This window comes from Sceloporus occidentalis, unplaced genomic scaffold (genome assembly GCF_023333645.1).
Source record: "Sceloporus occidentalis isolate IW3139 unplaced genomic scaffold, rSceOcc1.0.p SCAF_2, whole genome shotgun sequence".
In the NCBI taxonomy this organism is placed as follows: domain Eukaryota; kingdom Metazoa; phylum Chordata; class Lepidosauria; order Squamata; family Phrynosomatidae; genus Sceloporus; species Sceloporus occidentalis.
Genome location: NW_028316982.1, coordinates 65,269,263 through 65,283,609, shown reverse-complemented (window position 1 = coordinate 65,283,609; position 14,347 = coordinate 65,269,263). Strand labels below are relative to the sequence as shown.

The window sequence follows — 14,347 nt, the reverse complement described above, 5'->3', positions numbered from 1 at the left end:
CTGATCAGTCCTTCTCAGCCCATGGTTTTTGAGACTGCTTAAAGAATTACAAAGAAAATCAAATACTATCACAAATACACAAAAGAGTGATACCTGTATTGGACCAATCAAAATGCACAGTACACAGGTTGCAAGTTTTTAAAGCTTCAGTGGCTTCTTCATCAGGCAAGGCTTTCATTAGAAAGAAAGTTATTTTAGCAACTAAGTGGAACTTGCTGCCTCTTTGCTACATGCCAAAGAGCACAAAAATGTTTCATTAGGAAACAAGAATGATGAATCATGGCACAGCTTGTTTTTAACAGGGCAAATTTTAGTAGTAAAGAGGTAAATATAATATTTTCACCATTTAATCTTCTGTTTTCCTACATATTTTTTAATTGACCATGATTCAGTGCTGATGGAGGAAAAGTCCTGCAGCATAGCTGCATGGGATCATAAGGATGAAGAAGTATCAGGTCAGTGCAGAAAGCAGTCCGAGCATCTGGCATTGGCTTATGGGTGGTGGAGATGTACTTGACACCTGGCTGATGCCTGAATGGTATATCACCTGGCCCCATTTTACCTGATTTCTTCTCAACAGTAAGGAATTGATGGAAGCATCTTTCCTCAGTAAGAAATATGATTCAGTCCATTCTTTTTATATTATATTCTTTACTATAGCCATGGCAAAAAGCCATGGCAAAAAGGAGTGGGGGGCAGGGGGCAGGCTAGGTTATCATATAAATAAAAATAAATAAATAAAACTTTTATTTATATCCCACTCTTCTACCATAAGGCAATCAGAGCAGCTTACAATATAAAAACATCTGATACACAACACAATATATCATAACACACACACCCCTTAAAAAAGAATTAAACATATTACTATTAAAATCACTCAATTAAGTAAACTGTCAAAACCAATAACAACAGACAAGTAGCGGTATAATATAAAATATGCAGTATATGTGGGGGTTCTTTCATGCTGGGTGAAAACTATTCCAGAAAGGCCTGCTGGAAGAGATCTGTCTTAATAGCTTTTTTGAAGCTATCCAGGTTGGTGATTTGATGGATCTCTTCCTGCAAGTCATTCCACAATCTGGGAGCAGTCGTGGAGAATGTCCTCTGGGAGGTAGCAGCCAGTCTGGTCTTTTTTGGCTGCAATATGTTCCTCCTAGAGGACCTGAGTGTGCAGGGTGGATTATACGGAAGTAGGCAATCCCTTAGATAGGTTGGACACAAGCCATGTAGGGTTTTAAAGGTGATAACCAAAACCTAGTACTGTGCCTGGAAGCCAATAGGCAGCCAGTGGAGTGATTTTAAAATAGGTGTTATGTGGTCACTCTTAGATTTTCTGGTGACCAGCCTGGCTGCCATATTCTGTACTAACTGAAGCTTCCAAACTAAGCACAAGGGTAGCCCCCTGTAGAGCACATTACAGAAATCGAGTCATGATGTTACCAGTGCATGTACTACAGTTTCAAGGTCCCTTACAAAGAAACAAATCTCCAGAAATAAAGTAATGTGAAAACAGAATGAACTTGAAGTCCATAGTATGGATTCCATATGTTTCCAGAAAAAGAACATTAATCCAAAGTAGTTGTCTTATGGGAACTTTAGACTTTATTATAGGCATTTATTTCAAATTCTCAGGAAATTATAAAATGGCAATATTAGTGCCCAAATAAATCATGAAGGAATGAATTACCAGTATCTGACTAAACAGTACTTCAATAGCCCTATTCAGATTTTCAAACAATGCATTAAAAGAGCTGAAGAACTGGTGTATGCAGGAACATGTAGATGGCTTTAAAAATGCTTTCTTCCAAGCATACTAAGAATTCAATTTCAAACATTGTACAGCAAGGGGACACTGAGGATGTGACTTGCATGCACTTTTTGGGGTGTGTGTGTGAATGTCTCAATAACTAATCACAACATATTCAAGTCTATCTGAATCCTTAGGAGGATGGAGTTATCTGGGCAGAGCACAGAGGGAGGATTTAGACAGTAATCTTCTACTCTCAAATTCCTACTGGCTCAATGCAGCCAGTGGCTCTTTTATATCCCCCCTTTCCTACATCCTCACACCCATCAAAACCAATGGGCAAGTTGTTCACTATACAAGCTTCAGGATGGCTTCATGAAAGGCTAAGGCATGCCAGAGAATCAAGAGAGTTTTCAACCAAGTGGATGCAAGACCACCTTGGGCTTGGCCTGTTTGACTCCCTATAGCAGATCTATGCCTAGGATGCTTTCACTAACTCTACCAGGAGCCTTTGGGATGGAACTATCACCCCACTGGCAGTGCTGCTGTCCAGTGTCAGAGCAAAGACCCTTCTTCCCACTCATTCATTCCTATTGCCCTGACCAGCCTTATGTGAAAGATTAGAATTACTCCACAAGTTATCCTTCCAATGGATGATTTGGAACACCCTCTCTAGGAAGGCTAGGATGGTTCCTTTGTTGTCCTTCTCCCACGAGCCTTTGGAAATTTAATAAATGCTCATCCCAGTGATGCTCTCTTTTTAATCTTTATTTTAAAGTAAGGTTTTAAATAGTTTTAATTCTGTTATTATTTATCCCTGCCTTGATCCACAGGGATGATGATGATTTAATATTGCTTTAATCTTAATTTGTGTCTTTAACTGCCTGTGTTTTATTGCTTTTTTCTGCCTTTTGGTAAGCTGCCTTGAGTCCCAGTCTAGAAGAAAGACAAGATGTATAAATAAAGTGATGGATGAATTGATGGAAGAAAAACAGAAGTTTGAAAAGTGACTGGGTCATGCTGGCTAGGAGACTTTGGGAGTCCTTGGCTCATAAATGTAACTGTTTCAAGCTCTGGTGGGGGGCAGTTAATCCTGAGCCAGCTAAATCCCAACTGACATAAACAAACCATTATTCCTTTCTATGTGTGATTGTGTACTCTGGTACAGAATCATTTGAAAACTGTTTCATGTTCTCAGTGTTTGCAAATTGCATGGACAAAGCTGAAACCACTTCTGTGATCTCTTCTGCTGCCCTTTGTCAAGCTGTCAGCCTTGGACAAGCAAGATGTCCACATTATTTTCCACACAACTGCATATAGAAAATACTGTCTGAAATGGCTGTAAGAAGAAACACCTTCTTAGAATGAATAATCTCCTAAAGATCCCTGAACTGCAATAATACAGATCTAGTATGCAATTACACAAGATGTTTGGACATGGTCAAAGTCATAGCAGTACTCTGTGACAGCTGAGCCATGATGGAAAAAGTAATGTAAGGAAGAATTTAACCTCATTTTATTTATGTTGAAAGCAACTTGAAATAACAAGGGATCCTGGAGTACCTCACACAGCAATGTCAGACATGATGTCATGAGAGTGAATATAACAAAACCCACTGACTGTTGTTTATGAGCTTACCATGTCTCCAGAGGATTAAGAAAAGTGGCATAATGGGGTAGAGCATGTCCCATGACCCTGGATGAATCCCATTATTCTTCAGAGGCCAACATTTCTGAACAGCTTAAAGAGGATCAAAGATTCCCTAATGCTTTTTGTCTTGATGTTCAAATTTAATCATGCTCAGCAGGCCAGCCCTGCATATTTAAAATATGCCTGCTAGTGGGTTGGTAATTAAAAATGTTCAGGAAGAGCCACATGTTGCCCAAAAGAAAGAAAGAACTGCATTAATATTAAATAATATTAAAGACAACATTGCTATATGCCCCAAAGGCTGTAGCCTCGTTCATTAACTTCTGGTAAATGTATATTAAAAATACACATGCTGCCCACCTTCACGTTTGAAAGCCCCAGGGTTTGTATGTTAGAAAAATTACCAAGTCCAGCTGCTGCTCTAGCTTGCTTGAAAAAGCTTACTTGACAAGGGTAAATAAAGAACAAAGGCAAGAAAACTTCAAGTAAGCATTTTAATAAGATTATTTTCTGCTAGTGTGTGATTACATGTCTGTTCTCCTCTTAGGAGTTGTCTTGATTTTAGTCCCCATAGCAAAACTTGGAAAAGCTGGGATACAGCCAGTGATTTGGCTTGCAGGAGGAACCTGGTAGTTGTAGTCCTATTTTTCCCTATGTTCACCATCTCCCCAATCTTTGAGATCTGCCATGGGATAAACAGTTCACAAAACCAGTCCTCTGAAGAAGGAAAAATATGACACATGGAATGGCCTTACTAGAAGAGTAGTACAAAAGGGGGAAAACATAAATATAATGAAGTTGTCTCTGATTTGAGGTACTGAAATAGCCAAACTTATTTCATTAGTGAGCCTTTTATTTTTTATTTTATTCTGTTTCATGGAGAGGGCTTCCTGAATTTTAGATTTTGGCCATTTTGCCATGCATGTGCACTCTAAAGCTTATTACATGAAATCATAATTATAATACATTACCTATATCATCTGCATAGATATTTCGAAACAAAGGCCCATTACAGATGGGCTTAAAAGTACGTGCAGAGCGCGTACTAGGGTTAAGACGGGGTGGTGCTTCCGCACCGCCCTAACTCTAATGCGCACTGCGCACGTACAAAATGGCAGCGGCCGTTCTACACGGCCACCGCCATCGATATGTCACGGCCGCGCCGCCTCCAAACGAGGCAGCACGGTTGTGACATATTGGGGTCGCGGCAGGGTGCCTAGGGCGCCCTTTCCACAACCCCGGAAGGAGCTCCGTTTCGGAGCTCCTTCCTGGTTTGGTCCGCTGGGCGCAGCCTTCAGACAGCTGTGCCCAGCGGACCAAAGGAGAAAGGGGCCAAACGGCCCCTTTCTACTTCTCCCCGCCGCCGCGGGGTGTCCTTGGGGCTTGAAGCCCCAAGGACACCCCTTTCCAGGCTGCGGGGAAGGGGCCTTTTGCTGCTTCCCCGCAGCCTGGAAAGCGGCGGATCGGAGCCTCAGCGGCTGCCGCTCTAGCCACTGAGGCCCCGATCCGGCGGGGGAAGGTGCGCCTACAGGCCGCCCCAAAGGGGCGGTCTGTAACGCGCCAAAGTTTGAACATTTCTGACCAGAGACTCTGAAACCATTTATTGGATAAGAAGAACATGTAAGCAAAGGCTGAAGTTGTGTGTGTGTGTGTGTTTCATCTATCTTGTAAACAGGTTATAGAAAAAATAGACAACATTCAAAGACACCTTGGTCTAAAACACACTGCAGAAATAATCCAGTTTGAGACTGCTTAAACCGCCCTGGCACAATACTAGGTTATTCTGGGAACTGTAGTTTTGTGAGACATTTAGCCTTCTCTGTCTGAGACCTCTGGTGTGGTGCCACAATAAACTACAGTTGTCCCTCAGTATCTGCAGATAGTCATTTGCGGTTTCAATCACTCACGGATGGAAAGTACATGCTGTCCCCAATGGTGGTGTATGCATACAGCCACGCCAGTCTGAGTCCCTTGTTTTGGGCTCAGCCTGGCAGCAAGACCCCCTGACTCCCCCCCTGCCCTCTTGGGTCCGGTGACTTGGTTTCCCAGGAGGCACTGGGAGGGAGTAAAGCAGGACATGGGCGCTGTCAGGGCCTGTAACATGCACCTGCCTCCATGGGAACTAGCCTTCCTGGCAGCGCTTGGGGCCTGGAATGCATACATCCCGCTCCCTCTGCTGCAGCCAATTGAGGGCCAAGGGGGGGCCTTGCTGCCTGGCCGAGCCCAAAATGAGGGGCACAGACTGCCGCCCAACTGAAGGACGGCCCCCTCCCAGCCCCTTAGGCAAAGCTAAGCCCCGGAGGAAGAACAATGAGACTTGATTATTCATGCATTTTGGTATCCGTGAGGGGGTCCAGAATGGATCCACCATGAATACCCAGGGACAACTGTACAATTGCCAGGATTCCCTTGCACTGAGCCAAGGTAGTTAAAGCGGCCTCAAACTAGATTATCTCTGCAGTGTGTTTTGGACCATAGATGGATCAGGGCTAAAGGAAAAGGGACTGTTGGAAAACTTGAAAGATTTTACCCTGACAGAAGAAGTCTACCTCCTCATTCAAGACTTCAATGACTTCTACTCTAGCTTTTTTGTGGGGGAGGATAGTTTGAGAATTCCTGATCCAGTAATTTCTGAGGTATGTACAGGCTGTAGGCAATGTACCAAAGTAATTATGATTTTATGTAATGTGATATATATTTACGTATTGTACTTTCATGATTTTCTAAGCCCCTAAAGAAAGCCCTAAGACATTAGGCTTGTCCCAGCTTAAAAAAGCATCTCACCTGGATTGGCAAAGCACCAAATTAATACGAAGTTCAGCAGCTGGTTGAAGAGATCAGGGCAGCTGACTCTTCCTCAATGTTGATAAACAACATAGATAAACATTTCCAATTAAAAAACAGCTATAAAGGTAAACGGCACTCAGGGATGCAAGGCTATCTAATGTATTGTACAGTGTCTCACGTATGAATATCTGTCTACTGCACTGGGATTTTGGATGTGTTTTCAGTGCACTAAGCTCTTCACTCTGAGAAAACAATTGTGGTCCCTTGGGGTCATAGTTGCAAAGCTTTGGGAATGTCAATTCATTCAAAGTGTAAGACCTCATTTTCCACCACAAAGAATGAGGGTTTCTGGGAAGTATGCCATCAACCAAGAGGGGCCTGCAGGGAACCATTCCTTGAGGGATGAACAAATAGCCTTATGTGCTGAATCATAGAATTGGAAGAGACCACAAGGGCCATCCAGTCCAACCAACTGCCATGCAGGTATTCTCAAAGCTTCTCTGACAGATGGCCATCCAGCTTCTGTTTAAAGTCCTCCAAGGAAGGAGACTCCATCACTCTCTCAGGAAGTGTGTTCCACTGTTGAACAGCTCTCACTGTCAGGAAGTTCCTCCTAATGTTGAGCTGGAATCTCTTTTCCTGTCACTTGCATCCATTGTTCTGGGTCCTATTATCTGGAGCAGCAGAAAACAAGCTTGCTCCATCCTCAATATAACATCTCTTCTAATATTTAAACAGGGCTATTATATCACCTCTTAACCGTCTCTTCTCCGTGTGTATCCAGTAGCAAGAAGTTTCCTGGTAGTACCCAAATGGATCATTAAACATATAGGCCACTAGATTTGGGATGGGTATGTAGTCCATACTACATATGGACTGCCTAATAGGAGGGCTGCAGGTGTCATGTGTCATCTAGAGAATATGGTAGTGCTGAGGGAGTGGAATCAGTAACTTTGACACAAATCAATACCAATCACATAGGGAAATGTAGCTGTTGAAGCTCTGGGAACCCAATTTAGGTTGATAAGTGACAGGATGACTGCCAGGATCTCCAAAATAGCTTTCTCTAAAATTCTATCTGCCACATATGTAGGGCCAACTAAACTTAGTGGTCTCAATATGTGAATAAAGAATGAAGGTAATTTATCAGGCACTAAAGATAACTTTGGAATAAGTCTATGAACAGGAAAGACTTCCCCTGGACCAAGAATGGAGCCAGCCCATTAGCACTTAAAACTTAATAGCTTGCTTTGAATGTCACCCTTAAGGAAACCTGGAATGAACCGTGAAACACCCTGTTCGGGATGACTCATCTGTAAGGGATGAGGGTGAAAGTGTTTTTCATTCACAAGGGAAATGTAAAAAACAAAAAAGCATAAAGAATATAACAGTCAGTCAGTGATAAAAGAACCACAGCAGGAAATGCACACAAAAGGAACACTTGTAGAGGAACATTATGTATATGTGTTTCTATGCTAATGCCAGAAGCTTCTAACTAAAGACAGGAGAGTTGGGCATAAAAGCAGCTGGTGACTTCCATGTTAGTGAGACAGTGAGTCTGCTCTAGCTTTTAATGAATATATTGGAGGACTTATCTAAACCCTAGTCCCAGAAGAGATTCAGCTCCTTGAATACCTGGTGTGAAATTTGGACTAAAATCCAGTTTAGACTCACCATTTCTGACAAGGAGACCACCAACTACTGCTGGTGGGGAGCAGCTTGTTTTAAGATATATATTGGGTGTAATGGTAACTTGGTAGAATGAAAAGACCTAGTGGGATATGTTTGTCTCTGAATATAAACCATATTGTAAAGAAAAGCATGGGAGAATTAGGAGTAATGACAGAGAGGACAGAGTCAAACAAACCAAAAATTTCAAATGGGGAAGACACCGTCAATTTTTATTCTCCTCTCCCTGAGAGACCAGTACTAGAAATCAAAAGTAACTTAATATGTTAAAGTTAATGTCAACTTCTCATGTAGAAGGAATTTAGGAAGACATTCAAGGAGAAAGTGTTGTACAGTTGTCCTTCCCGATTCGCAGGAAGGACCCCCTCCCCCTGCAAATCGAAAAACCACAAATATTCAAGCCCCTACCGAAAATAATGATGGTGCACTCCTGCGTGCAGCCCTGCATATGTGCCACAGGCACATGTGCCATTTTGTCCCTCTTGGCTTCATGTTTGCAGAAATTCAAGACCGTGAGTGGGAAGGCAACGAATCTAAAGAGACAACTGTATTTATGATTGACCCAAATTGGTCTAACACACACTAATTCAGTTGTTTCTAAGCTTTGGCCCTCCAGATGTTTTGGACCTCAGCTCCCAGAATTCCTGACAGCTGGTAAAGCTTAGTGGGACTTCTGGGAGTTGACGTCTAAAACACCTGGAGGAGCAACGTTTGGGAACCACTCGACTGGATAAATGCATGTTCGAATCATAAGAAAGAGATAACATGTCATGATGCCCCAGATGACTGAAGGCTGAAGCACACGGCCCAGACGGAGTGGCCTCTGGTTATTGCAGCCCTAATTGTGCCAATACCATAGTGACTACATGACTTGCTTCCAAAGCCAACCACCAGTGTAATCTCAAGCAGCTGCTGGCAGGAGCGGATTTAATCAACTCCTAAAATATCCAGCTCTTGCCACATTAGTGCGGCCTCGGTGCAGCTTCCAGCCACTTTTGGGGCATGTGTTATCTAAATGCCATGCCCCCAAAGCAGCCAGAGGCTGCTGTTTTGGCCCATGCATTTTGGGCATGAGTTTTCCATGGTACAAACTAGACAGGAGGTGACCTGGCTCAGTCCTACATGGTGATACACTTATAAGTTAAGATGTGTCTTTCAACTGATTGGAAACTGTGCCCAAAGTGTCATCAATCTTAATTATAAGTAAATGGAAAATTGCCAGAGATGTTCAGCATAGTCACATTTAACTTCAAAAGAGGAAACTTGAAGTAGAAAGGAAACTCAAGAGAGTCAAATTTCTCCAAATTGCTTGTTGATTGCTCAAATCACTGTAAGAAAAGTTCAATCAGAATATAAGCCACACACAAAGAAACCCAAGAGGTCATCTATGTAGTTAACAGTTTCAAGGAAACTTTTTTAAAACGATGTCAGGATCTTGAAGTCATGTCCAAACAGAGTGAGTCAGAACAATAAAAACAAAAGCTTGCACCAAAAGAGATGCAAAGAAGCAATAAATAATCCAGATCAGAATTTCAAGAGGTATACAGTGGTACCCCGGGATACGAATGCGCCGCCTTACGAAATTTCCGGGTTACGAAAAAAATCCTATTAAAAAAACTGTTCCACGTTACGAAAGTTTTTTCGGGTTACGAAAAAACTTTTGGTGCTTTTCGGCGCTATTTCGCACCAAATCGCGGCTTTTCCCCATTAGCGCCTATGGCAATTCGGCTTGCGAAAGCCTTCCGGGTTACGAAAGCGGCAGCGGAACGAATTAATTTCGTAACCCGGGGGACCACTTTAATACTAAAAATATTAAATTAAAAAATAATTAAAGGATATTACAGAGAAGCTGGATGATTTCTTTGCAATTGTCTTACTACAAAAGACATAGGGCAGAAACTGTCAGCCTGAACTAACAAGTTCATGAACAATCTCATGAAACTAATAAAAGAAAGCAGAGGGGGAAATGGGAATAAATAAATAGTTCTCACAATGGAAATGGATAAGTACTGTAGTAAGATTTCTCTACATTCTACCTTGGGGCCAATTTGGATGGAGGATTTTTTGGTTTTGTTTTTAGTTGGTTATTTAGTTGATAATATATTTATAAATGACTTGGAGCTAAGATGAAAAGTGAGGCAGCCAACTTTTCTGGTAACACCAGATTATTCAAGATGGTAAAAACAATAATGGATGGTCAAGAGTTTTAAATATATACCTCTGAACTGGGTGAAATGTATTTAAAATAGCAAATACAGTTCAGTGTAAACAACTCTAAATTGATTCACATGAGGCAAAGTATTCATATTTCATACACTGATGTGGACTGATGTGGCAATGATTGACTAGAAAAGGGGGCTTCGGACTGCAGTGGGTAGCTCAGTAGGAAAATATCAACTCAGAATGCAGCTGGAATGAAAAGTGTAGATCTCATTAGGAAATGTGTGGAATTATGCTCACATTCCGTATCGGGGATTATAATGGTAAGAACTGATTTAGAAAAACCCTATACAGTTCTATGATGTAATCACATAGAATACTGTGTACATATCTGGTCATTACAACTCAGAAACAATTTGTAGTACTAGAAAAAGGTCAGAAAAGGGAAACCAAAATGTACAAGGGACCAAAGTACCTTCCCCTCCCCACTAGGAAATTTCTGGACTATTCAGTTCAGAAAAAAAGCACACTGAGATGTATGAAATACTACATGATATGGAGAAAGTGAATATGAAAAGTCTTCCCACCCCCTGCCTCTTAAATAGTAAGAGGAAAGATCATCTGGGAATGATAGGAAATTCAGAGTAGACAGTGCTTCACACAGCACATAGTTAAACAATGTAATTCATGTCCACAAAACATAGTAATGGTTGTGCTAATCTAAGACTTTGGAGGGGTATTAGTCAAATAGTTTATTATTAGTCATGATGGTTATAGAGTCGCCTCCCCATATCCATGAATTCTGTATCCATTGATTCAGCCATCCACTGCTTGAAATATCACACACACACACACACACACACACACACTGCCAAAAAGCAAACCTTGACTTTGTCATTTTATATAAGGGACACCATTTTACTATGCCAATGTATATAAGAGAACTTGAGCATCCATAGATTTTAGTATCCATGGGGGATCCTGAAACCAAACAACAGCAGATAAGGGCCCACTGTATATTACTCCTAGTGACAGGCAACCCACCTCTAAAACAAGTTACTAAAGGCCACTAGTGGGATGAAATTCAGCACTCATACCTTGTGTTTATGGCATTCCCATAGACATTTAGTTGGCCAGTATGAGAGCAGTATGCTGGAGTAGATAGGTCTTTGGTATGGTCAAGCAGTGCTCCCCTTACACTATAAATTCCAACTTTTATTTTAGAAATTTATGGACAAACAGTGTTATGAAGTTTTTAGCACATAGAATTTGCCCAAGAAGAAATAAATCACTCTTTAAAGTGATTCATCTCATATTAAAACCTATCTTGTAGTGTTGCTGTCAGGAGAAATGGATACATCCTGAGTCCTATATGAAAAAGGGCTCCTATCAATACATGCGTTCTCCACATTAAAATAAGGGAACAGTGAAGGCAAAGAGAAATCATATTATTATAGTGGAATCATGTAGACAGGATCTTTCCATCACTCTTGCTCCATAACACTTTGGTGGTAGAATGGTTAAAGGAGAGCAACATTATGTTATTCTATATCAGCTTTGGAAGTGAGTATACAAAGCACAAGAAGAATTCTAAGAAAAGGTTGTAAAGGACAATTTGACTTACCATTCAAAGTCCCATTCAGCACAGATGCAAGGTTCAGAGACAACTGTTCTTGAATAGTCTCTAGTCAGTGAGCACCATGCCCCTGCCTTACGCTTCTTATAGATCTTCCTTTCTCCCATGACACAAGGTTCACCCTTTGATGCAGAAGAATGGTGAGTTAGAGTAAAGAAGTGAAGATCAATGAACCTTATGCATCTCTTTTTGTAAGAGAGGTGCAGGTTCTTAATCTTTACAGAGAACTTGACTACTAGATCATTTAAAAAGTGAGTTATCAGTCATTGTATGCCTTTCTATCATTTATTTGTACAAACCTCATTTTCTGAAAGTGATAAAATAAAACAAAACAAAACAAAAGGAGAAAATATACACTGATACCTTATATTTACAGTTTGATAGCTAAATAGCAATTTCCAAAATTATATGGGAATTATAAAACAACATCAATTATAAGATTTGCTGAAGCTTGAAAAAATACTCTGCATATTTTCTGATAACCTCTTCTCTCATGACAGTTTGCAGGCCAGGACAAAAAGCAACCCCAGATAATCCTTGACAACATATTTTGTAGCTTGTTATGGACTTCAAAATGATAGCTTCCTTATTTAAACACCAAGCCATCAATCAGATTAAGACTTATCCCTGTGCCTTAATTATAATTCAGTTCCAAGAAAATCTTATTATTTATCAAGTTATACGAGCTACACTGTGGTTAAACAAAATTAGTGTTTATACAAGTGGAGACTGCAAATATTCCAAGTATTCTTTCTTCTCTGTGTATCCATAATTCCTTCTTGTTCAACCTTTTGTACAGCTGTACATCTTTTATTACCTGAACAGTATCATTGAAAACCTGAAGATTAAAGCATACATATGTTGCTCTTTTGGCACTATGGTGACTAATCACTGGTTGCTGCTTTCCTGTTAACTTTTGTTTATACTTTCTCTTGTTCTGGTTATCCTACTACCCATCTTTCAGTGTGAAAAAAAATCAAATGATTTGGGTTAATTTCTTGTGACAGCACTCAAAGCTAGAAACATATGTCAAAAACACTGCAGAAATAATCCAGTTTGACAGCAATAGCAATAGCAAGTACATTTCTATACTGCTTATCAGTGCACTTCAGCACTCCCTAAGCAGTTTACAAAGTGTTAGCTTATTGCCCCCAACAATCTGGGTACTCATTTTAGCAACCTTGGAAGAATGCAAGCCTGAGTTGAGCTTGAGCCCTTTTGCTGGTATTGATCTCACAACCTTGTGGTTTTGAGTGAGTGGCTGCAGTACAGGCAATTAACCACTTCACCACCAGTTTGAGACTGTTTTAACTGCCCTGGCTCAATGCTAGGGAATTCTGGGAAATGTAGTTTGGTGAAACATTTAGCCTTCTCTGTGAGAGAGCTCTGGTGTCACAATAAACTACAATTCCCAGGATTCCCTAGCACTGAGCCACAGCAGTTAAAACAGTCTCAAATTGGATTATTTCTGCAGTGTGTTTTTCACTCTAATCATAATTCAACTATTTCTTTGGAGCAGAGCTAACTGTACCATTATCCGAACAGAAGCAACTGTTTTACATTTCAGATGCTAGGGAACATGAGTGACAACCTCCTGGTTTTCTCAGTTAGAGAAAATGGCTATGTATATAAAATAATTTATCTCAGCTCCCCTAAACTGCCCCAGGTATAGTTGAAGAATGCTCTCGCATTGCTAGTGGTGAAGAGTCAAACAAGAGTTAACTACTAGTTGAGTAGGCTTTGTCTGAGAACTAGGGTAGGGTTCCAACTTGTCCTTCACCTAAGGAAGCAAAGGGCTTTGGACTGGCCTTAATGAGAAAAAGGAATTAAAAGGAATCATTCCACACAGTAATACCTGGTTATGAAGATGCCATGTCTGGAAGTCATCTTTGGTACATTTCCGGCTAAAGATGGATTTGTAATCTACTTTTATGAGTTGCCACTCAGAGCGGAGACTGAGATGGCCAAAAATCCTGAGCATGGATAAGGAAAAGAAGAAGAGGCAAAAGAAAGAGGGAGAGACAGACAGAGAGGATGAAAGAGAGAGATGCAATTAACCAGTCCACAAAATATTCCTTGAACACAACATTCATATGGACCATTTGGTTCCAGAAACTTGGGCGCATTACAGACGGGCCCATGAGGCACCATCATCGTGCCATCATTATGCGCGAGGGGCGGCGCTTCCGGATGCGCCTTGCCCCTCACCTGTTGATGTAGCAGACGCTCTGTGTCCGCACGTCGCACAGCGGAAGTGACGCCACGAGTGCACGCTTCAGCACTTGCGGCATCTCTTCTGGGCCGCAAGAAGGAGCGTGAAAATCGCGCTCCTTCTTTGCAGCGTCCGGGAACCGCGCCGTTTGGCTGCTGCAGTTCCCGGATGCTGCAACCGGCAGCGGCATGAGACTGCCCCTTCTGGGCCGTCTGTAATGCGCCAATGAGACAATATCCTGCTTCTCGGTATCTCCACAGTTTGAAAAAGTGAAGAGACAAGGTTTCCTGTCACTGGTGTTACTCTGTCACTATTGTTGGGAACATCAATATTCTATCTTCCCAACACTATTGGCTAACAATTTTTAAAAATTAATAATACTTAAACTGCAACTAAAACATCTTGATTAGCATTCTAGGAAAAGTTTCAGATGTTTATGGAGGTAATGTTTCTCATCACATA

The 14,347-nt window shown here is 41.2% G+C and overlaps 1 protein-coding gene across 1 annotated transcript in view; it reads right to left on the bottom strand.

The window, feature by feature from the left end:
• SORCS3 (sortilin related VPS10 domain containing receptor 3) overlaps window positions 1-14,347 on the bottom strand; it is a 654,782-nt gene that overhangs the window by 82,855 nt on the left and 557,580 nt on the right. The window contains exons 15-16 of the mRNA XM_089508329.1: window positions 13,529-13,646; window positions 11,662-11,795 (exon numbers count right to left, since the gene is read on the bottom strand). Coding sequence (XP_089364455.1) covers window positions 11,662-11,795; window positions 13,529-13,646 — 252 coding nt within the window. The remainder of the gene's footprint in view (window positions 1-11,661; window positions 11,796-13,528; window positions 13,647-14,347) is intronic.